Source organism: Quercus suber, unplaced genomic scaffold, assembly GCF_002906115.3.
Source record: "Quercus suber isolate HL8 unplaced genomic scaffold, Cork oak 2.0 scaffold_780, whole genome shotgun sequence".
NCBI lineage: Eukaryota > Viridiplantae > Streptophyta > Magnoliopsida > Fagales > Fagaceae > Quercus > Quercus suber.
In genome coordinates this window covers 182,456-206,721 of record NW_027070216.1, presented here as the reverse complement: position 1 = coordinate 206,721, position 24,266 = coordinate 182,456, and the positions used below count along the sequence as shown (strand labels likewise).

Here is a 24,266-nt window from a genome sequence, read left to right as displayed (position 1 = left end):
TAACCCATTGACGGCCGAGGAGTGGCTTCTAAAGCAAGGAGGTCTTCTTCGGTCAGATTGGGATCACCCAAGTCTCCAGGAGGGTCCTCGGACTGATCAGGCTGGGCGAAAACGTCAAACGCGTCCCCTTCCCCCGCTGGAGCTTCCCCAGCTGCCTCAGCGAACGGGTGGGAAGAGGAGGGGACGGCTATTGTGACAGCTTCCTGGTCGGAGGGCTCCTCGGGGAACGAAAATCCGTCCTCGGTCACGGTAATTCTCTGAAACCGAGGATCGCCGGCGAGGATGACGTGCTTCGGAACCGGGAACGATTTCTGGGTAGGTTTATAACCCAAAATTATGTGGGCGGCCCTAACCTGGTTGTCGTCCTCGTTTATATACACTGGCGCCATCAGCACCTTTTGCAAATCTTCCCGATTGACCAGATGGAAGTGACGATGAAAGGCGTGCGGGTCTGCAAACGGAAAGCACTACTGCGTCAGTAAAAAGGAAAGAAAAAAGACGAGAGCTTGAAACCCTATCTGTCTCCTACTGCCCCACTTGGTGTTCCCTCTGTTGTTGGGCAGTGAAGGCCATTATGCCACTCCCCTGACACGATGAGGAAATCCTTATAGAACCCCTTGCTGGACTCAGGGAGGCACTGAATAAGCCGCACCCTGTCGTCTCTCGTCTTCAGGTAATACGACTTATCCTTTAGAAGCTGAAGGTTGTAACACCAGTTCACGTCGTGGTGGGTCAACCTCAGCCCCATCTTCTCGTTCAGAGCGTTCACACAGCCCAAAATCCTAAAGACGTTTATCCCACACTGGGTAGGGGCCAACCGGAAGTGCATGAGGTAATCCCTCATCATCGGCCCCATGGGGATCGTCATCCCCCCTTCAAGGAAGGCGACTATGGGAATTACCACCTCGCCCTCCTGCCTGTATATGCGTCACTCTCCGTCCTCACAATGTCTCAGACCTACATTGCTGGGGATTTTGTAGTCGGTGATGAATTTCTCCATCGCCTCCTCAGTATCGACGTATTTCTTAAACCTACCCATCCCAGTATACGCCTAAAAGAACTAAGAAAGAACAGGCGAAGCAGAAAAAAGAGGCCAAAAAGAGACAGAGCGACTTACAGGAAAGAGGAAAGGGCTCCTCGGACAGGCTTTTGTGCTGGAGGTGCTAATAAGAGTGTGGCTGAACTCAGGAGGGGCGCACGAATGTTCTCGATTACAAATGAGGAACTGGAAGAAGCAGTTTGTACGGGTATTTATACCCCAAATCGAGGAACCATGCGGGTTTTTCCGCTCATAAATGCAAGACGAATCTCCACCGTTGGATGGGTAACGCCTCATTGGACATGCGGAGCACAGAGCCGCCTGAATTTAATGATGGACACGTTACGTGCTTCGAAACGTCAACGACGTGCCCTTGGTAGGTGAATGGACCCCAGCACTGACGAAGGGTGGGGGGGTGAGGCCGAGGATGTCAAAATCCTTCTCCCCGCCCGAGGATGCGTGCAGCAAGATTTTGAGGGGCTATTGTGGGGTCAGAAAATCGATTAGCCGAGGTCCACTTCGACCCAAGCCCAAATGGCCCACGCCGAGGACGCACGATGGGTCCGAAGGTGACCCTATCCTCGGTCGTCCGAGACCTCGGTACGGAGAAGGGCAAGCTCTGGGCGAACCGTCACCTCGGCATTGAATACGTTCACCTAACCCCTCTGGCCGTATTAATGGGGATGTAACCCCTTGCCAGAGCGACATCGATCAGGGTGAACCACTTGAGCACGGATATGACCTTTGATGGGATAGGCCGTCAGGAGGGAGGCCAATAGACAATCAACAGGAGGAAGAAGATGGTGATATATAAGAAATGTGAGCAAAATGTAAAAGGGGCCTGGAGGTCTTTTTTGGGGGGTGGAGCGGGAGAAAAGTCTCCTCGGCCCATGGCCGAGGAGCATCCCCCAGTTGTAAACTGTTCTAAGTATTTTTTTCAATAAAAGAGAAAGGAGTTCATGCTTCGTGAACGCCGGCCAGCGCCTAAACCTTCGATCCACTCTCTACAAATTCATTGTTCTGGGTTCGTTGGGCCTTTGATCCATATCCTTTGGGCTAGGGCTACAAAAACAGACCCTACAGAATTTATACTCCCTACAACTCTATAGGAAGGCAAAAATGCTATTTCAGCCCTTGAAAGTGTTTACGTATGCCCAATACATAAGATCGAGGTGTGGAAGCAACAATTAATATTAGTTTTTTGGTGTTAAAGCTTAAAATAACATTTGTCAAAATTATTCATATGGTTGCCACCTTTACATGTATATTTTAAGTTAGCCACTTGGCCCTTTCTTTCTTTTTTAGTACTAGGTTTACAAGACTTTTATTATACTCGGAAGCGCATTCTCATCAATACATGTATAATATTAAAAATGTATAGAATTTACACAGTTTTGTTTAAAATGACCAACATCAATTTGTGTATAATTGTGTAAATTTGCAAGTTTGTTACAGTAATTGTGCAAATTGACACTGACATTATTTATTTTGCATTTAGTTGTTTATTTTTTTCTTTACATATCTCAATAATGGATGAAGACATTGAAGAGAGTAGATGGTATTGCAATACCTAGGGTATTGCACCGGATGCCCCCTCACATTAATTTTTACCACTTTCATTTTTTAACTTTAACCTTTTCAACTTCTTTTTGATTTTTTTTATATTCAATAGTGAACTTTCAATCTCAACCATGTATTATTATTGCATCAGGTGCAATACTCTAGGTATTGCACATGATCTCAATCCATGGTAGTTGTTGTATGTGAAAAAATATAAACAATTAAAAAAAGTGATATTTTAATGAAATATAGTGTAAAATAGATAATCTGATATGAAGTGTTTTGAAACATAAATATGTTAATTAGAAAAAAATATGTTTTCTGCTAAAATGATTTTAAAAAAAAGATTTAATACTTAAATAGACAGAAATATTTGCACATTCCATGCTTTAAGCCTCTAAGTATAATGGTACATCCACTTTCTTCCCGAGCTTATTACACTAGTCACTAGAGCCCAACTTGTTTTCCAGGAGCCAACTCTTAGTCATAAACCACTGACTCTCAAGTCTCAGTTAATTGGATTCTCCCCAAAAAAAAAAAAGTCTTAGTTAATTGGATTGATTAAAACATCCGTATATTATTCTAAATGACCAACTTCGTATATGCTAGTTTTTAGCTTATTTTAAATGCATAATACCCCCACCTAATCACATGGATTGCATTAGGTCATTAAGTCCATATAAATTTTTTATATACACATGTAAGACAGGCTTTCCGTTTTGTCATTTTTATGGCTAAAAAAAGAGGGTTTTGGAACTGTTTAAGTAATACTTATCAATGATGGAATGTGATATTTTATCATAACTAAGCGTGGAATAGTTATAAGGGACTAGTGGAGTTCACAGTCACCCCCGTGAATTAAAGAATAAAAAATTTGATGACAATAGAATATTCTAAATAAAAGCAACAAAGTATAATGGTGTTATTATAGGCAGAAACTTAATTATATGCACTCATAATCACAGAACATTGTAGTTAGCGAAATTCAAATTATTAAAAAGGGAATATAAATGAAAGAGACACGGGGTTGGGACAAATCACCAATGGCATGTGAACAACCATGCCAACAAACTTTGGTTACATTAACTACATCAACAAATTCCAAAACCGGATTCTAAAATGTTTTTGTTAATATTTATTAGAAAACGACCCTAAACGACAGCATCTCTCTCTCTCTCTCTCTCTTTGTGTCTGTGGGGTTTGGAAGACGGAGAAAGAAAACAACTAAACAAGGATGAGAAAATAAGAATGAAAAAGTTGGGGGGTGAGGAATCAAGTCTTAAAAGTTAAACCAATAATTAGTGTTTCGTCCACTCTACGTGATTGAGCTCAGCACCTTACAATTACTGTTTGTCACCGAAATATCTGCCCAAAAGCTAGTTTTTTCTTTTTCTTTTTCCCTAGGATAAAAATATTTTACCTCCTTTCCTTTGCATTACTTGCAGCTAGTACAAGGTTTAGTAGTTGTGTTAAAAATAATAAAATCAAATCAAATACATGAGTTGAACGCAAGAAGCTGTTAGGCTTAGTTGAATTGGGCTTGTGAAAATTCTTCGCACAAAACATTTTTCAATATAAAACATTTTTATGTCAAAACAAATGAAGCTTGCAATTTTGCTTAGTCCTCCCAAGCACTGCTGCATTAGCAAAATTTCTAGTTGCTATATTAACTTTAAGACTTAGTGACTTCTTGTCATAACGCAAATGAGTAAAAAAAAATAAAAAGTTGAATCTCTCTCTCTCTCTCTCTCTGCAATTTAGTCTGGTAGTTGAGCAACCCAAAATTAAGTATGTGCTAACCTCAGCATCGATAAAATGCCACTATTAGTCTATTATGGTCATTAGCCTCCTCCACCAATGTTGGCATGATACCTCATTTCCATTTGCTGCTTTATCAATTTATCAGTCTACAAACATTTGTCAAATCCAACAAGAATATGGATATCTCAACTAAATAAGACTTAAAATTTCAAAAATAACATACAATTTTTTTTTTTAAATACTAAGTATTTTTAACATATATAAGAGAAGAGAAAAGAAGATTTTTTAAAAGAAATTTTACAGTGGAACAACATTATGTTTTAAGATTTAATTTATTATCTTTTGAAAACTTGGTTTTTAATATGTTACCTTTTGCAAATTCAAGATTTAATTTATTATATTTGAAATTATATGGTTTAATTTGTTACTCCTTTTAAACTTATAGGATTTATAATTAATTTTTCCTTTTATTCAACCGCATATGGAAATGAACACAGAGATAATGTACCTAAAATGAATAATTCATAAATTTAATTTTCAGACACTATAAATATTAAATAAAGAATTGCTATTCACAATGTATCAAGTATCAACTGTTTACATTCTCCCAAAAAAAAAAAAAAAGTATCAACTGTTTAAAATCTATTATTAAAAAAAACTATTTAAGATCTATTTCTCATTGAAACTTTATCTATAACCTTTTTTCTAATGAAATTTTTGGACTATTGAAAATATAAATAATATTATTTTGCATGATAATTTTATATAATACAATGTTGGGAAAATAAAATAATAAATCATCAAATTAGATGGGTGAATTTTAATATTTATTAAAAAATAAAAGGACATTGCTAATCAGTAATCAATATCAACTCAAGCCCATTAAACAATTGAGTCCCGTTCACGGTACTAAAAGAGATCCAAACTTTTTTATATGAATTGATACTCCCTACAACTCAATAGGAAGGCAAAAATGCTATTTCAACCCTTGAAAGTGTTTACGTATGCCCAATACATAAGATCGAGGTGTAGAAGCAACAATTAATATTAGTTTTTTGGTGTTAAAGCTTAAAATAACATTTGTCAAAATTATTCATATGGTTGCCACCTTTACGTGTATATTTTAAGTTAGCCACTTGGCCCTTTCTTTCTTTTTTAGTACTAGGTTTACAAGACTTTTATTATATTCAGAAGAGCATTCACATCAATACATGTATAATATTAAAAATGTGTAAAATTTACATAGTTTTGTTTTAAAATAACCAACATCAATTCGTGTATAATTGTGTAAAGTTGCAAGTTTGTTACAGTAATCGTGCAAATTGACACTGACATTATTTATTTTGCATTGTTTATTTTTTTCTTTACATATTTCAATAATGGATGAAGACATTGAAGAGAGTAGATGGTATTGCAATACCTAGGGTATTGCACCGGATGCCCCATCACATTAATTTTTACCACTTTTATTTTTTAACTTTAACCTTTTCAACTTCTTTTTGATTTTTTTTTATATACAATGGTGAACTTTCAATCTCAACCATGTATTACTATTGCATCAGGTGCAATACTCTAGGTATTGCACATGATCTCAATCCATGGTAGTTGTTGTATGTGAAAAAATATAAACAATTAAAAAAAAGTGATATTTTAATGAAATATAGTGTAAAATAAATAATCTGATATGAAGTGTTTTGAAACATAAATATGTAAAATAGAAAAAAAATATGTTTTATACTAAAATGATGTAAAAAAAGATTTAATACATAAATAGACAGAAATATTTGCACATTCCATGCTTTAAGCCTCTAAGTATAATGGTACATCCACTTTCTTCCCGAGCTTATTACACTAGTCACTAGAGCCCAACTTGTTTTCCAGGACCCAACTCTTAGTCATAAACCACTGACTCTCAAGTCTCAGTTAATTGGATTCTCCCAAAAAAAAAAAAAAAGAGTCTTAGTTAATTGGATTGATTAAANAGAGTCTTAGTTTTGGATTGATTAAAACATCCGTATATTATTCTAAATGACCAACTTCGCATATGCTAGTTTTTTAGCTTATTTTAAATGCATATAACCCCACCTAATCACATGGATTGCATTAGGTCATTAAGTCCATATAAATTTTTATATACACATGTAAGACAGGCTTTTCCGTTTTTGTATTTTTATGGCTAAAAAAAGAGGTTTTGGAACTGTTTAGTAATACTTATCAATGTGAATGTGATATTTTATCATAACTAAGCGTGGAATAGATATAAGGGACTAGTGGAGTTCACAGTCACCCCGTGAATTAAAGAATAAAAAATTTGATGACAATAGAATATTCTAAATAAAAGCAACAAAGTATAATGGTGTTATTATAGGCAGAAACTTAATTATATGCACTCATAATCACAGAACATTTAGTTAGCGAAATCAAATTATTAAAAAGGAATATAAATGAAAAAAACAATGGGGTTGGGACAAATCACCAATGCATGTGAACAGCCATGCCAACAAACTTTTACATTAACTACATCAACAAATTCCAAAACCGGATTCTAAATGTTTTTGTTAATATTTATTTGTGTCTGTGGGGTTTGGAAGACGGAGAAAGAAAACAACTAAACAAGGATGAGAAAATAAGAATGAAAAAGTTGGGGGGTGAGGAATCAAGTCTTAAAAGTTAAACCAATAATTAGTGTTTCGTCCACTCTACGTGATTGAGCTCAGCACCTTACAATTACTGTTTGTCACCGAAATATCTGCCCAAAAGCTAGTTTTTTCTTTTTCTTTTTCCCTAGGATAAAAATATTTTACCTCCTTTCCTTTGCATTACTTGCAGCTTGTACAAGGTTTAGTAGTTGTGTTAAAAATAATAAAATCAAACCAAATACGTGAGTTGAACGCAAGAAGCTGTTAGGCTAGTTGAATTGGGCTTGTGAAAATTCTTCGCACAAATCATTTTTCAATATAAAACATTTTTATGTCAAAACAAATGAAGCTTGCAATTTTGCTTTAGTCCTCCCAAGCAGTGCTGCATTAGCAAAATTTCTAGTTGCTATATTAACTTTAAGACTTAGTGACTTTTTGTCATAACGCAAATGAGTTAAAAAAAAGAAGAAGTTGATCTCTCTCTCTCTCTCTGGAATTTAGTCTGGTAGTTGAGCAACCCAAAATTAAGTATGTGCTAACCTCAGCATCGATAAAATGCCACTATTAGTCTATTACTCTATTATGGTCATTAGCCTCCTCCACCAACAATGTTGGCATGATACCTCATTTCCATTTGCTGCTTTATCAATTTATTAGTCTACGACTCTACTACAAACATTTGTCAAATCCAACAAGAATATGGATATCTCAACTAAATAAGACTTAAAATTTCAAAAATAACATACAATTTTTTTTTTTAAATACTAAGTATTTTTAACATATATAAGAGAAGAGAAAAGAAGATTTTTTAAAAGAAATTTTACAGTGGAACAACATTATGTTTTAAGATTTAATTTATTATCTTTTGAAAACTTGGTTTTTAATATGTTACCTTTTGCAAATTCAAGGTTTAATTTATTATATTTGAAATTATATGCGTTAATTTGTTACTCCTTTTAAACTTATAGGATTTATAATTAATTTTTCCTTTTATTCAACCGCATATGGAAATGAACACAGAGATAATGTACCTAAAATGAATAATTCATAAATTTAATTTTCAGACACTATAAATATTAAGTAAAAGATTGCTATTCACAATGTATCTGAGTATCAACTGTTTAAAATCTATTATTAAAAAAAACTATTTAAGATCTATTTCTCAAAAGGAGAAGAATATATATATATATATATATATATTTATATATATATTTCTTTTTTTCTATATGGAATTACGAGTTGGGGATATTGGATTTGTGGATATATGAAATGGAATGGGAGTCTGGGACCTGGGAGTGGGAGACAAGAGAGCGACGGAGGAGCAGTGCTGGAAAGCTGGATGACACGTGTGAATGAGGCCATGTGCGCCACTGACATAGTCGTACAACGGTGGTCCATAGTCCATATTGCAGTTGTTGCAAAAGAAGGGATGTTGAACTAGAATATCCCCTTCTTTTTTTTTTTTTTTTTCTTTTTTTTTTTTTGAGGAAGAGAATATCCCCTTCTCTTCGTTTTTGTTTTTCTGTTGTCCTTTAATTGGTAATGTCGTATCACGTATGGTAATTCGACTTGGTTAGGAAATATCTTATTAAAGGTCGGTTTGGAATCAATTTATTTTATTGGAATTAAAATTTTTGCTGTTAAAAATATAATAAATAAATATAAAAATTAGTTAAAATAGTACAGTATGACTTATAAATAGTACTAAAAAGTGTAGTAGAAAGTATAAATAGTAGCAAAAATAAACTGAATAATAAAATAAGTTGGAAAAAATAATCCATGCCAAATGCACTTGTTTCAGTTGTTTGTCATTGGCTTAAAAAGCCAGTTTTTTTTTACTATTCAACTTATTTTTGCCACTATTCATGAGTCACATTGCACTTTTTAATACTATTCATAGATCTCACTTTACTATTTTAACTACTTTTTAGTACAGTAGATAGAACTAAAATAGTATTGTGGGATTTATGAATAATATCAAAAAATACAATGAGACTCATGAATAGTAGTAAAAATAAGCTGAATAGTAAAAAAAAAAGCTGGCTTTTAAAGCCAATGTCAAGTGCACACTAAGGGTCTGTTTTGAATCTGCTTATTTTGCTAAAACTGAAATTTTTTTACTGAAAGTATTATAGATAAAGATAAAAGTTAACTAAAATAGTACAATGAGACTCATGAATAGTACCAGCAAGTGCAGTAGAGCCTATAAATAGTAACAAAAATAAGCTGAATAGTAAAATAAACTGGGAACTTCATATATATATATATATATATCGAAATTTTGTTTCTCAACTTATATTTTTTAATATTTTTAATAGAGATATTTAAAATTCCAAATTTCCACACTTAACTTTCAAATTATTAAAAAAAAAAAGTGCAATTTGAGTTTTTGTTGCCTAGCTATCACATCATGATATTTCTATCAAGTTATAAAAAATCAAATAACAATAAAAAGAATTTTTTTTTGGTTGGAATGATAGAAAATATTTGTACTGTTCACTCTGTTTGTTTGGTAGAGAAAAGTGGAGTGTAGAAAGATAAAGAAAAAAAATTACTATTATGAAAATATGGAAAGATAGAGAAAAAAAATTACTTTAACCTCTTATTAATAAAAGTGGAAGGATGCAAAAGATGGCAATTTTATATCTTTCTTCTTAAAATTATTTTATTTTGTTTTTTCCCTTAATCTAGAAGGAAAAAAAAAAGTAAGTCTTGGTGGAAAACTTCTTTCACTCTTATTTTCTTTCATCCTCATTTTCAATCAAATCAAACAATAGAAAATCACATTTTTTGTTGGGCAAGATTTAAGTACAGTACTTAGGTGTTGTTTCTTAGGTTCCCTTTTTAAGATTTTGCTATGTGAATTTTTTTTCATGCAATGAAAGTGTATTTTTTAGTTAAGTAGTCACATAGCTGAATCTTAAGAGGAAATTTAAGAAATAACACATAAGATACTGTATCTAAGTTTTGTCATTTCTTGTTCTATTTTTTCACCCTAACCAAACATAGTATCGGAAACAAGGTCCGATTAATAGATACTTTTAAAGTATTTATTAGTGAACTATTTTAGAAATTTTTTATGAAAATATAAAAAATTAGTTACTTTTTTCATCCTATAAAAAAAATGTTACTTTTTTCATATATCTTTTCAAATCAATGTCGTCAAATTGTTAAGGGTCCGTTTGATACGTGTATTTAAATAATTGTTTTTAATTTTTTTTAAAATATGTATAAGTAAAAAAATGTGTGAAAATATATATAATATTATTTAAAAATTAAAAATATGTGTTTAAACATATATACCGAACGGCGCCTAGCTATTTTAGTGTAATATTTAGGTGGGTAATAATGAGTCTAACGACTAATGAGTAAGAAGTTTTAGTGTCATATTTAGGTGGGTAATAATGAGTCTAATGACTGATGAGTTAGAAGCGAAAACAAGAAAGAAAAAAAAGAAAAGAAAAGTTTGACTAATAGGCACAGGCAGAGTGGCCGCTCGTGAATTGCATGTGCCTTCTCTCACAAAGGCTGCCTCAGCTTGAACGAGACTAGCTGCCAGCTGGAGCTTTAAATCGTACTATTTAGAGCAAAAAGCTTCCGTTGAAACGATGAATATAATGAGTCAACAACCCGTTTGAGGTATGAAAAAAAAAAAAAAAAAAATTTGTTCCCTTCCTTTTTCCTATCCGTATTCTACCTTTTTTACCCTCCGTGAAGAACGGGGGGCACCTTCGTAATTTCCGCTACGCATAATGGGGTTTCAAGTACTTGCACCAGTGGCCCGCACTAAATCCATGCTTGTCTGTGTGTGCAGACACAGAGAGTGAAGAGAGAGAAAGAAAGGTGTGCAAACAAGGCATCACGGACAAACGACACCGAAACTGTGAGCGATAAGAGGTGGAGAGAAAAAGAGAGTAAGGTGGGGGATTGATTGAGAGAGTTCTCTCTCTGACTCTCTTCTCAAGTTCGTCCAAAACTCACACAAAGAAGCAGAAGAAAATTCGTGTGCGCAAAGCAATGCCTGTTAATCTCAGAATTCGATGCTCTTTCTCCTCTTCTTCTCACTGATTTTGACATTTCTTTTCACCTTTCATTCATTATAACATTCCACTCAGAAAACCACCACTCACACACACTGGTCACAACTGAACCAAACAAAAAATAAAAAGTTTTTCGCGGCAGGTGAGAAAGTTAATGTGCATTTGCAGCTTTTTATTTTTATTTTTATTTTTTTTACTATTTCTACATTGTGGTTCTGAAGCTTTGAGTGCTCCACAGGTTTTCAAGCCCAAAGTTAAACCTCTCTCTCTCTCTGTCCGGTGAGTCTACGGCGGGTGAAGACTCATATTTTCAGAAGTTGTACGTGCACTAAGAGAGTTATTTATTTATTTTTAATTATTTATTTTAATAAAATGGTTTTGGTTTTATAATTATAGATATTTATTTTCAATCATATTTTTCCTCTTTTGCTTTTTTATCTTTTTTTCCGTTGAAAAGTTGGTCAAGAAGAGTAACGAACAATCTTCAGAATTTTCGTTATCTGATTTTGCTGCAGTCCGTTCCGAGCTCTGAGCGTTGAAGATCTTGAACAACAATGCCATCTCTATGAAGATCCAGCTTCAAACCAAAAAAAATCATTAATTTTTTTTTTTTTTGCTTCTCTACAAATTGCCGTTGAATTCATCTTCAGAATGAGCTCTTCATTCAGTCTGGCAATGCAAACGAAGGAACCTGTTGCAATATATTCAATTTCTCTCTAAGTTTGAGTTCTTGGCTTTAAAAAAAAAAAAAAAAAAAACTAAAAGATCTCTGAATTTCACCAAAAAAATCTTAACGTATTTTCAGTCAAGATTACTAGTTTATAATACTACAATTTTTTGTCTTGTTATAGTTTTTTTGGGCTTGGATTTGTGAAAAATATTGTGTTGTGAGCTGATGTAAGAATGAAATTTAGGTTGGTTGAGAGGAGAAGATAGATGGCTACGTGGGAAGCACTTGGGGAGGTTGCGACGGTGGTCCAACTCTCGGGCCTCGATGCCGGGAAGCTCATTTCCATGATTGTGAAAGCCGCGAACACGGCGCGAATGCACAAGAAGAATTGCAGGCAATTCGCGCTGCATTTGAAGCTGATTGGGAATTTGCTTGAACAGCTGAGGATCTCGGAGCTCAAGAAGTACCCGGAGACGCGCGAGCCTTTGGAGCAGCTAGAGGATGCTCTTAGAAGGTCTTATGTTTTGGTCAACAGTTGCCAGGACCGGAGCTATCTGTATTTGTTGGCAATGGGGTGGAACATCGTGTACCAATTCCGGAAGGCTCAGAATGAGATTGACAGATACTTGAAGCTTGTTCCGTTGATCACTCTTGTGGACAATGCTAGAGTCAGGGTATTGGTTCTTTGTTTTTGTCCTTATTTCTTATTGTTATGGTTAATAATAGGATTTATGATTGAGTCTGCAGTAATTAATTAAAATCCACCCTAAGTTATAGTCTGATTTATGATGTGATCTTTTAAACCCTCCAAATAGTCATTATTCAAATTGCACAGAGCACCTACCCCAGTTAATTTCTGTCGAATTGAAGGTAATTTTACTAAATATCTTCACTTGTAACGGTATAGGGTTATTTGGAATTTTGAATAAAGTTAGGGGGTTGATTGCTCAGTTTTTAAGTGCAGGGAGCACGCTATAACTCGAGTGATAGTTCAGGTTTTTTTTTTTCTTCATACAGTTTACCCTTTAGTAAGAGTATCATTTGTTGAAGCAACAAAGATGGCTAAATCGTGGGCAATAAGGTCGGGGCCTTCAGGCACTTATGCATCCTAATGGAAGAATTGGTTGTTTGGAGTATGCTCTTCAATACATTTTATTGTGCTTTTTGATGATGGGTATAATTGTTCAGATTGGGCCACGAAACCTTGATTGCCAGTGGCAGACATGTTTGGAGTACTAAATTTGTGCTTTTAACCGAATGAAGTTCAAAAAGCTGGCATACAGACTTGATCCATGGTTCTTTATTCAGGAGTGCTGATGATTTGTAAGAACCTAGGTGTAGGCAGCTGAATCATGTGGGTAGGTATAAGGTGATACACCAAGTAAAAAAGGGTTTGAAACTCTAATTATGAAATACTAATTGGCCTCGCATCCTTCCTCTGAAGGGCTGGTTTTTGTTGTTTTGTTTTGGCTTGATAAATGGTTCTATGATTGGAATTGAAGCAATGGGTTATGGGTAAAAAACAGGAGCAATAAATAATCTCAATGAGTCACTGACCACCTTTTTGGATCCCCTACACCTTGATAAATTTTCTAACTATACATGGTTATGCTAAAGTCTCATGCATTTTAATGTTTCAACTGCAATTACAGATATTTTTTTTGGTCTAGCACATGCAACTCAATCTACTCTTGCTTTGCCTCCAACTGGATCGGAATCTGCTCACTGTTCTATATTTATGTGTAGTTTGACAAATTTAATTAATATGCCAGTATAAATAATTTAGCTCGATTAGGTTTATACATTTTTCTCCCAAATCCACAGGAGAGACTAGAAGATATTGAAAGGGATCAACGAGAATACACATTGGATGAAGAGGACAGAAAGGTGCAGACTGTGATCCTAAAACCATCACCATCACAGCATGATGCTATGGTGTTGAAGAAAACTCTTTCTTGTTCCTATCCAAACTTGCCTTTTAATGTGGCACTTCAAAAGGAAAGTGAAAAGCTTCAACTTGAACTACAACGCTCACAAGCTAACTTGGATGTGAGTCAATGTGAAGTAATTCAACATTTATTAGAAGTAACAGAAGTTGCTGCTACTGTTCCAGAGAAGAGTTCATCTGAAAAAGCTCACAAGAAAATGGAGCAGAGTTATTCAGATGCCAGTGATGACAAGGGGAATTCATCTGATGAAGGCTATCATAAAAGAAGTGATAATCGTACAACTTCAAGGTTAGTTTTCTTATGATTTTATAGCATAAGAAGTTGAATGCAGTCACAATCAAGGAAATTTTTAGTTCCAATGCCATATCAGTGTAGCTAAAGATTTCAATAGTGATGCCAACCTCAAGCTACATGCTTGTAAATCCAGGAACGCTGAAAATCCCCCCTGACCAGATTTTGCACACTGAAATTCTGGTTTTACTGTATCTAATATTATGTTTTCAAGCCAGAATAGACTTCCAAAAAATATCTTGTTCATGCTTTATGATGCCATATTTATCTGTGCAGAAACACATCTTCTGTTTCATCCGGACATGATCTGCTATCAACTAGAGGCTCATACCGACATGAAGAATGGCATACTGATCTACTCGGTTGTTGTTCAGAACCTTGCCTGTGTATGTCCTCTCATCCTGTTAAAATCATGTCTATTAGATAGAAGCAAAATCTCAAGTTTGTTTTTGTTTGTGTAACTATTATAAATTTTTATTTTATAGTAGAATGTCTCCCAGTTATCCTTCACCTGTTAAATCGTTTCCCTTCATACACAAATGAAGACAAAATCCCCTTGTTACCTGTTTTAATTGCCTTCCATATGACATGAAAGAACTCTGAAGCTGTGTCTGAAGAATTTTTAACTAACATTTCTGTATATATATTTAACATCAATTTTTGGATGTGTCTTCCTTTTCCGCTTAACTTATGATTCTAGTTATGTTCAAATAACCTAAAGTGCTGCTTTCTGATCTTGTTTGATTACAATTTCCTTTTCTACATTTTCCTTTCTTGTGAATACCAACTGGCACACAAGCTGTATTCATTCTTGACTAGGTCTAGGTGGATCTCAATTGTAAGTTCTTTTGTAATTCAGATCAAATTTGTCTTGCTCTGTTTTGACTTTTGATTAACACAGATTTAAATACAGTCCGGGTTTTTGTTTAAGTGGGGTGGGGTAGTAAATGTTGAAAGCTCCACTGTAAGTGGTTGCTACAAGGGGTTGCTTTGGAAATATGCTTAGGGGCTTGGCTCACAGGATGAGCATGTTGATGCAACAATTTTAGTACTCCAAAATATTAGTTTTATCCAAGCTCTTAACCAGATTAGAGAGTGACAGTTATGATAACTGAGTTTTTTTTTCCCTATTCTTTTTAAATGATTAGAGTGAATAATATGGTCATGGAGAGGGTGACTCATCCTACAATAACTCTAGAGACACAATAGATTTCACAACTATTGAGGTGGTAAGTTGTTATTAGTACGTAAAAAAATAATGTTAGAGGTGGGTCCAAATGAGAACTAATAAAGACTGGCAAACTCAATTATTGTGAAAATTGTTGTGTCCATAGCATAGCATTACTCTGCACTATTCCTTTTAGTAGAAATGGTGAGACCATCTCATCATACTAAATTTTTGCGTGACCCTTTACTGACCTGCCTTTGCCCAAAGTTTGCTTGTGTTCTAAATATAAAAGTCGCTTTGCAGGTATCAAGACATTCTTCTTTCCTTGTGGGACATTTTCAAAGATTGCTACTGTAGCAAATAACAGGCACATCTGTAAGTTAGCTAACTTTTACAAATTTCCTAATAAAATCTTATCTAGCTTCTACGCATTTTCATGTTTCTGTAAATTCTTACTTTAATAATGTAAACTTTTAGCAAATTGAGTAACACGAGTTCTCAATAAGTTAGAAAATTTTAGTAGGATTTAGTTCTAGTCTTCTGGTTGGAAAAATCTGCCTTTTATTCCTTGTCCAGCATGGATGTCTGGAGGATTATGAAATCATAATTGGGCTATTAGCCTGTTACTTTACTGTGGCCCTGAAAGGCACTTTGCATCATATTGAGTATTTCAAATGCCCTGTGGAGGATACAGTTTTCTTCTCTTTCAGAATTGAAGACACTAGTTGCACCACAAAGTTGGACAAAAATATTTATATATAATAAATGTTTAATTAATAAGTATTAATAGCTAAAAAGTCATATTAAATATTTGTATAAAGAAAATTACCTAATTTAATTAGAATTTGTTTGCAGAATACTAAACCTAATTAATTTGAAATTTTTTAGAGTTGAGATGATTTATACAAAAGGCCAATAACGTCTAATTAGTTTAAAGTAAGGTAGTTTAGTACTATTTGGAACTCTAAAAACTAAATTAAAAATATATACTCTAATGATGACATGAAAACGTGTAAGCTTTCACTTACGTGGAAATATAAGAAGAAAAAAAAAAGCTGTTTTAAGGCTTACACATACTTGCAGAAAATGGGAAATAAATATAGGAAATTGCGTACTTTGTTGAGTTTTTTTTTTTTCCCCTCTACTCCACATCATACTTAACAAATTCATAAGACAATATGATATACCATTAAATATGAAAAATAATACCTAACTGACACCTTAATTTTAATGGCAACCATTGCAATTGGTGAGATGTAAATTTAGATTTGATTTCTTCAAATAATTTCAAATTGGAGTATGACATGAATAAATGTCCGCATATGGTATCATAACTCAAAAGCCTAAATTACAAGTATTTATACATGATATATGTTTAATTAATAGGTATTAGAAAATAAAAAGTCAAATCAGAGAATTTGTAGAAAAGAACATATCAAATTTAATTATAATTAACATTAGAGAAGCTAAATGTAATTTAGTCAAAATTTATTTAGTTCTAAGTTGTTTTGTCCAAAAAGATGATAAGTTCTAATTAGCTTAAATTGATCTATTTGATGTGGCAAGAATCTAACGGAGAGTTTAAATATAGGAGGTTTTATAGAGAATCGTAATAGAATTTTAACCCAATTTATAAATATATATTAGAAAAATAATGTGAAAAACTTGTAAGGCCTCAAAAGCTTATGTGGTACAATTACATAAGGTCAACCAAAAGTCAAACATCTTCGATTTTGCATAGATTATGGATTATAGATTTGGTCTAGAACAATGAGGTAAATCTTTTATAACTATGTTGATTGTTTGTAAACCTGGTTGTTTAGTATGGATTTTAGTGAATTGGCTGAGTTGTGTTTCCTAGCACTGGAGTAGGCCTACTGTATGATATCCTGTTGTTAATCAGTTGTAAATTTGTGACCTTACACTTAACTAAACTAACAACAGTGAGGCCTCTTATATGAAATTATGAATACAAATCTTCTATTCCACCTTTTGTGTTCCACTTTATGCTTCACTAATTTTGGTATGTCATGTGCCTGATTTTTTTTTCCCATTTTCAACTTTTGATATTTTATAAAAAAATAAAAAGAATACATGTCAAGTTGTGATTGATTGAGTATAAAGTGAGACGGAGGATTTGTATTCCATATGTATATTTTGGTTTGTGGAATTACATAATCAAAAAATGAGTCGATTGTTTCAGTAGCTGAATATGTTCAGGCTATGAATGCTCAATGTTTCAAATATTTTCCTCACTTCTAAATCTATCGAGTTCAGTTGCTAGACTTCTATGTTGAGATTTTATGCTTGGATTTTGTATTGTTTGGAAGCTTACACAGAAAAATATTGGTTCTATGATCATCAGCTCCAGCAGAATCCTGTAACGAATTAATGGCATATTCATTGGTGTTGTCATGCTGTTGCTATACTTGCTACATCAGAAGAAAGCTTCGTAAGATGTTGAACATCACGGTACTCTCTCTCACTACATGATTGGTATCTTTTCTAGGTTGAAAATTGATAATGATAGATAATTTTCGTGAAATATACCTCTGGCAGTGCTAACCTTATTATAAATAGTTTTAAAATAAAGGTTTGGTTAAATTGTTGAGAACCATTTGATGTGTAGATTTATAGGGTAAGATGAAACACATCCATGTAAGACTAACTTGGTAATATTCAATATCATTTTCTCCCATATCTCTTTTGTCGGAGGGTTGGGAGTGGTGGGCCAGAGGTATTAATATACTTATGTCTATACCTCCATTGCAATACATAAAATGGACCCGATATTGTTAGTTTGTAAGAAAAATTCACATTAGAAAATGTGTTTGTGCATGGTTAAGTTGGGTGCAAGATATATAATTTTACTGTTAACAACTAGTCTTGTTCTCTTGTATTGTGATTTCTCCCAACTGTGCTCTCCTCATTACCCCCTTCTTTGGTAGGGAGGCTTTGTTGATGATTTCCTCTCACATTTAATGTGCTGCTGCTGTGCACTTGTCCAAGAATGGCGAGAAGTCGAGATCCGTGGGGTTCATGGTATGTCTTAAGCTTTGAGCTTTAGCTTAATCTTTCGGAATGATACAGTTCTCTGATATATGAACTTAGTGCTATAATCCCAGAATATTGAGAGGACAAAAAAAAGTGTCTAGGTGACTCTTTAAGTCTTAAAAAGAGTTTGAGAATGATCAACTGTGTTGCATTATGTGTCTTGGAAAAATTGACCTTGTTTTCCTTATACTTATATTACTTAGGTGCTGGCTGATCAGAGCTTTATGCAAAATATTTGATATAAAAACAACTTGCAGGTCCTGAGAAGACAAAAATAAGCCCTCCACCCTCTCAATACATGGAATCCTAAGTGATAGAATGGAAGCGTTGTTCAGTGGTTTTAAAATTTATATACCTTGACAGCCATATATAGGGGCAACAGTTAGTTGCAAGTGTTACAGGAATTTGTATTGGCATTTATGCCATAAATTTACCCATATGTAAATTAGCTGTCCGTGTCTTTTAAATTCAGCATATCGTGTATCTTATAGACTAATTTTTAGTGTTGTTTGAGTTGCTTTTATCCAATCTTGTATGATAATTTTGTACGATCATGCCCATAACCATTGCCTGAAGGATTTTGATGAGATCCATGTATTATTGCTTGCCAAAAGGTATTATTCAGTGACACTTTTAACAGGGGTAAGAGGAGGACCACCGTGTCACTAATGAACAGAATAGAATTCATTATACTGCTTGTACATATATAGTTCATTCTTCGTTGTTCATTCTTCATATATTCATTTCATTATGTCCACACCAATGTGTTGATCTACTTTACATAACATATATATGAACAAGTGGGGAAATACACAGCATGATGGAAGTATGGGGCGAAAGTTTATGACAGTTTCCTTCTTCAGAGACATCAGCTACATGACGAGTTGTGTCGAATGCTTGAATATTGCCATGTGAAATACTTACAAACCTAGCGTTGTAGAGTTTAGTTGGGCTAGATGCATACTTGTTCATCTTCAGAGCCCTCATGAAAACAGAGGGTTACTTTTGGGTTGGTATCCTTTGTAAAACATTTGCTCGGATCATGTGAAGACACCGGAGATCAGTGGATCAGAATCCTGGAGATGATTGTATGGCACGAGCCATGAGGTCGCAAAAGCCTTGGCCGGAGCCAGAGTTTCAGTTCCCCAGGGGGTGGGGGGTAGATTAAAAAAAATTACTCAACAATCCTCTGTATTTTTTTTTTTTTCATATTTTGAAATTGATGTTTTTCGTTATCAATAGTGTTTCTTGATGTATGTGGCAAGTAATCATTCATCTTTTGATCTTACATTCAATTGTGTAATCAATTTTTAACAACGATCATTTCATTGTTGAAACCCAACAATCATTCAACATTTTTTTCACTATACTTCTAAGTATTTAAAATTTGGGTTTTTAACAAAAATCTAAACTTTGAAACTCTGAAAAAGTAAGAGGTAGAAGAGGGAAAAAAATTTAGTGGAGGCTTTAGGATTTTAGTAGTGTACAAGGATATTAAAGATTTTAAAAAGTGTGTAAAATATGGAATTCACAGTTTAGTTGCGTTGAGGGCAAATGTTAACTAGCACCGTGTGGTGCTTGTAAATGTTGTACTAATATGGGTCTCATTTAGGGGTGTGCAAAAAACCGACGAACCGAACAAACCGGCCGAAACCGACCGAATCGTTGCCAAATTTTCGGTTCGGTTTCGGTTTAGTTCGGTTTCGGTTTCATTTTTTAAAAACCGAAATTTTCGGTTTCGGTTTTGGTGTTGGATTTTTTCACCCGAAACCGAACCGAACCAACCGAATATATATATATATTTATGTTACCCTGTTACATACCTGATCTGTGGCTTAGTGGTAGGCTACTTTGTGGATTGGCTGCTAATCTTAGGTTCGAGCCTTCGCGTGGGGGTGTTTGATTTTTTTGCTATTTAATTTTTTAAAACCCTAGAGCATGAGTTAAGACGAAAATACCCCTATGATTTAAAACCCTAGAGCATGCTATTTTATTCTTTTCTTCAGCCGCCCCCTTCCCCATCTTTTTCTCTCAATTTTTTCACACGCACACACAGAACAAAATGGAAGAAGAAGCTTTCTCAAGCTTTCTTCACTCAAATTCTCAAGCTTTTTTCACACACACACAGAGAACAAAATGAAAAAAAGCTTTCTCAAGCTTTTTTTCACACACACACAGATCTCTACTTCCCTAATCTTTCGTATATCTCAGATTCTCAGCCCCTCCTCTTCTCTCACCGCTCCATGCCTCCACACGTCGGCCTTCCTGCAGCCTCCACACACTGGCCTTCCTACACCAGCCTTCACACGCTGGTCTCCACACGCCGGGCTCCGTACGCCAACTAATCTTTTCATTCTCACGGAGTCACGGTGACCCTCTCTCTCTTTAATTTCTCCATATTTTCCTCTATCTTTTTTATATTTTGGGTTTGTTTGATATTTAATCAATGCTATTTTTTTCAATTTTTATGTGCAAATAAAGTTAGGATTTTGATTTTTGAAAAAGCCCATGTGTTTGGTTGTTTATTTTTTCAATTTCTTCTCTCTTTTTTATATTTTGGGTTTGTTTAATATTGAATCAATGCTATTTTTTCGATTTTTATGTGGAAATAAAGTTGGGGTTTTGAAAAAACCCATATGCTTGGTTGTTTATTTTTTCAATTTCTTCTCTCCTGGGTTTTTTTTTCTTTGTTTGCATAAATGATAAGGAACCGAAACCAACCGAAAAAATGACCGAAACTGAAACAAACCGAAGCCGACGGTTTTTCAACAATTTCGGTCGGTTTCGGTTGAGACTTTTAAAAACCGAAAATTTCGGTTTCGGTTGGTCGGATAAAAAAAAACCGACCGAACCGAACCGATTACAGCCCTAGTCTCATTTGATAAAAAAATTGAACAAAAAGAAGTAAAAAAAAATTTTGAGAATGATCAACTGTGTTGCATTATGTGTCTTGGAAAAATTGACCTTGTTTTCCTTATACTTATATTACTTAGGTGCTGGCTGATCAGAGCTTTATGCAAAATATTTGATATAAAAACAACTTGCAGGTCCTGAGAAGACAAAAATAAGCCCTCCACCCTCTCAATACATGGAATCCTAAGTGATAGAATGGAAGCGTTGTTCAGTGGTTTTAAAATTTATATACCTTGACAGCCATATATAGGGGCAACAGTTAGTTGCAAGTGTTACAGGAATTTGTATTGGCATTTATGCCATAAATTTACCCATATGTAAATTAGCTGTCCGTGTCTTTTAAATTCAGCATATCGTGTATCTTATAGACTAATTTTTAGTGTTGTTTGAGTTGCTTTTATCCAATCTTGTATGATAATTTTGTACGATCATGCCCATAACCATTGCCTGAAGGATTTTGATGAGATCCATGTATTATTGCTTGCCAAAAGGTATTATTCAGTGACACTTTTAACAGGGGTAAGAGGAGGACCACCGTGTCACTAATGAACAGAATAGAATTCATTATACTGCTTGTACATATATAGTTCATTCTTCGTTGTTCATTCTTCATATATTCATTTCATTATGTCCACACCAATGTGTTGATCTACTTTACATAACATATATATGAACAAGTGGGGAAATACACAGCATGATGGAAGTATGGGGCGAAAGTTTATGACAGTTTCCTTCTTCAGAGACATCAGCTACATGACGAGTTGTGTCGAATGCTTGAATATTGCCATGTGAAATACTTACAAACCTAGCGTTGTAGAGTTTAGTTGGGCTAGATGCATACTTGTTCATCTTCAGAGCCCTCATGAAAACAGAGGGTTACTTTTGGGTTGGTATCCTTTGTAAAACATTTGCTCGGATCATGTGAAGACACCGGAGATCAGTGGATCAGAATCCTGGAGATGATTGTATGGCACGAGCCATGAGGTCGCAAAAGCCTTGGCCGGAGCCAGAGTTTCAGTTCCCCAGGGGGTGGGGGGTAGATTAAAAAAAAAAAAAAAATTTGAAACTAATAATAAAATAAATAAACAATTGTAAACATCTGTAATTGTCATACAAAATCTAATAAAATAGCTAATTTAGTTTACTCAACAGCCCTCTCTATTTTTTTTTCTTCATATTTTGGAATTGATGTTTTTCATCAATAGTGTTTCTTGATGTATGTGGCAAGTAATCTTTCATCTTTAATAGCTAATTTGGTTTACTCAACAATCCTCTGTATTTTTTTTTTTTTTTTTCATATTTTGAAATTGATGTTTTTCGTTATCAATAGTGTTTCTTGATGTATGTGGCAAGTAATCATTCATCTTTTGATCTTACATTCAATTGTGTAATCAATTTTTAACAGATATCATTTCATTGTTGAAACCCAACAATCATTCAACATTTTTTTCACTATACTTCTAAGTATTTAAAATTTGGGTTTTTAACAAAAATCTAAACTTTGAAACTCTGAAAAAGTAAGAGGTAGAAGAGGGAAAAAAATTTAGTGGAGGCTTTAGGATTTTAGTAGTGTACAAGGATACTAAATATTTTAAAAAGTGTGTAAAATATGGAATTCACAGTTTAGTTGCGTTGAGGGCAAATGTTAACTAGCACCGTGTGGTGCTTGTAAATGTTGTACTAATATGGGTCTCATTTGATAAAAAAATTGAACAAAAAGAAGTAAAAAAAAAAAAAATAACCCCACAACTTATTTTAATATTTTTTTTTCTCTCTATATAGATGATCTCACAAATTAAAAACTGCAAAAATATAACAAAAAGCTATAATAAAACTAAAAAAAAATAGAAGTTATGATATACTCTTTTTCTAGTGTAAGCCAATCTAGACTATCTAGTAGTACTTTCTCAAAAAAATAGACTATCTAGTAGTAGTTTGTTATTTAAAGTAGGAAATTTTTTTATTTTTTATTTTTATTTATTTTTTTCTGATGATAATGTCAGATTACTTTGTTCAAAAGGAGATTTTTTTTCTTCTTCCTTTTTAAATTACCATGTCAGGGGCTGGTTCAATGGTTTGTTTAAAGTGAAATTGGGAATTGCTTCTTTGTTTATTTTCTTATGCAAGAGGGCGCAAAGACCTTCAGTAAGTTGCAGACCTTGAGGCAAAGGCAAGCTACTTAAAGACCTTTTAGGAGTCAGCGGGCAACTACGCCCTTTGGCTCATTCATTTTCTGTGCATCATCAAATATAATAATTGAGAGAGAGAGAGAGAGAGAGAGTACTCGTTATGCCACCCTCTCACCTCCCATCTTGTTTCCTCTCTTCCCTCAACCAAACATGTGATTACAATTAAGAGTTACTGAAAATAGTAAAGTCATTATGGAGGTGCATTTGTAGGTTTTGTCATCAATCATTTATTTCAAGTGAAGAGTAATGTTTATCTCAATTAGTAAAATTTCTGATGGTTGAATAAGAGATCTAGGGTTCAATCCTCGTCTATACTAAAAATCAATTAGTGTTTTAGTCTGACAATAAAGAGTTATCTTTAGGAGCAAATGCTATAAGTTGAAACTCTCTCTCCGAACAAAAAAAAAAAAAAAATTAATGTATTGCATCATCTTTGGTTATTTTGCTGTTATTATAACACACATCACTTGAAATTGTTTTTTAGAAAAGAAACCTTAACTCGCTCATGACTAGAGATAGAAAAAGAAGAAGAAGAAGAAGAAGAAGAGCAAAACTACATATCATTTAATTTTACAAGATCAATCAATATATAACCCATTTTAATATTTTTGGTCAACCTACTCATTATTTTATTTTCAGAGCAAATTTTGAACTTTTGAGTTTAACCTAACTTAGGCCTTAGAAAGAAATCATCATAAGACTTTAGGTGCACCTGGGGGAAGTGCTACCCTTAATATGGGCAATTACAAATTGACGAATTTCCTTGTATAATAAGGACTAACACCCTGTGTTGAAAGATATTAGATTATTGGTGTACTAATTGAAATTGCAATTGATCCAATCCTATAGCCCTAGCCTAATTTACCTATAATTTAAAGGTATTTGGTTTCAAAATATGAAGAATTTTGGAACATGCTTTGTATGGAAGGAGATTGGTAGAGAATGAGGGAAGGAAAAACAAAAGAGTGCCATAGCATCACTCCATCCTTTACA

General features: G+C 34.1%; 1 protein-coding gene across 4 annotated transcripts; it reads left to right on the top strand.

Moving 5' to 3' along the window:
• Nucleotides 1-10,530: 10,530 nt before the first annotated feature.
• Nucleotides 10,531-19,331, top strand: LOC112005662 (protein MID1-COMPLEMENTING ACTIVITY 1). 4 transcript variants are annotated; one of them, XM_024037958.2, is made up of 10 exons: nucleotides 10,531-10,638; nucleotides 10,814-11,181; nucleotides 11,278-11,358; nucleotides 11,954-12,383; nucleotides 13,534-13,946; nucleotides 14,226-14,335; nucleotides 15,421-15,492; nucleotides 17,483-17,589; nucleotides 18,066-18,159; nucleotides 18,429-18,758. In XM_024037958.2, the coding sequence occupies exons 4-10, from the start codon at nucleotides 11,976-11,978 to the stop codon at nucleotides 18,479-18,481; spliced, it is 1,257 nt and encodes a 418-aa protein (XP_023893726.1). In that variant the 5' UTR covers nucleotides 10,531-10,638; nucleotides 10,814-11,181; nucleotides 11,278-11,358; nucleotides 11,954-11,975; the 3' UTR covers nucleotides 18,482-18,758. The 4 variants fall into 4 exon arrangements, with proteins under 4 accessions (XP_023893726.1, XP_065623238.1, XP_023893727.1 ...); XM_065767166.1 differs by lacking the exons at nucleotides 10,531-10,638; nucleotides 18,429-18,758 and adding an exon at nucleotides 18,973-19,331 and having other exon boundaries at nucleotides 10,689-11,181; XM_024037959.2 differs by lacking the exon at nucleotides 10,531-10,638 and having other exon boundaries at nucleotides 10,696-11,181; nucleotides 11,278-11,318.
• Nucleotides 19,332-24,266: the final 4,935 nt, after the last annotated feature.

Bases quoted from the DNA above. Each gene is read 5' to 3' on its own strand.
- LOC112005662 (XM_024037958.2), top strand. From the start codon at position 11,976: ATGGCTACGTGGGAAGCACTTGGGGAGGTTGCGACGGTGGTCCAACTC. The intron at 15,493-17,482 runs GTAAGTTAGCTA...TATGATCATCAG, and splicing joins AGCAAATAACAGGCACATCT to CTCCAGCAGAATCCTGTAAC. The intron at 18,160-18,428 runs GTATGTCTTAAG...AACAACTTGCAG, and splicing joins CGAGATCCGTGGGGTTCATG to GTCCTGAGAAGACAAAAATA.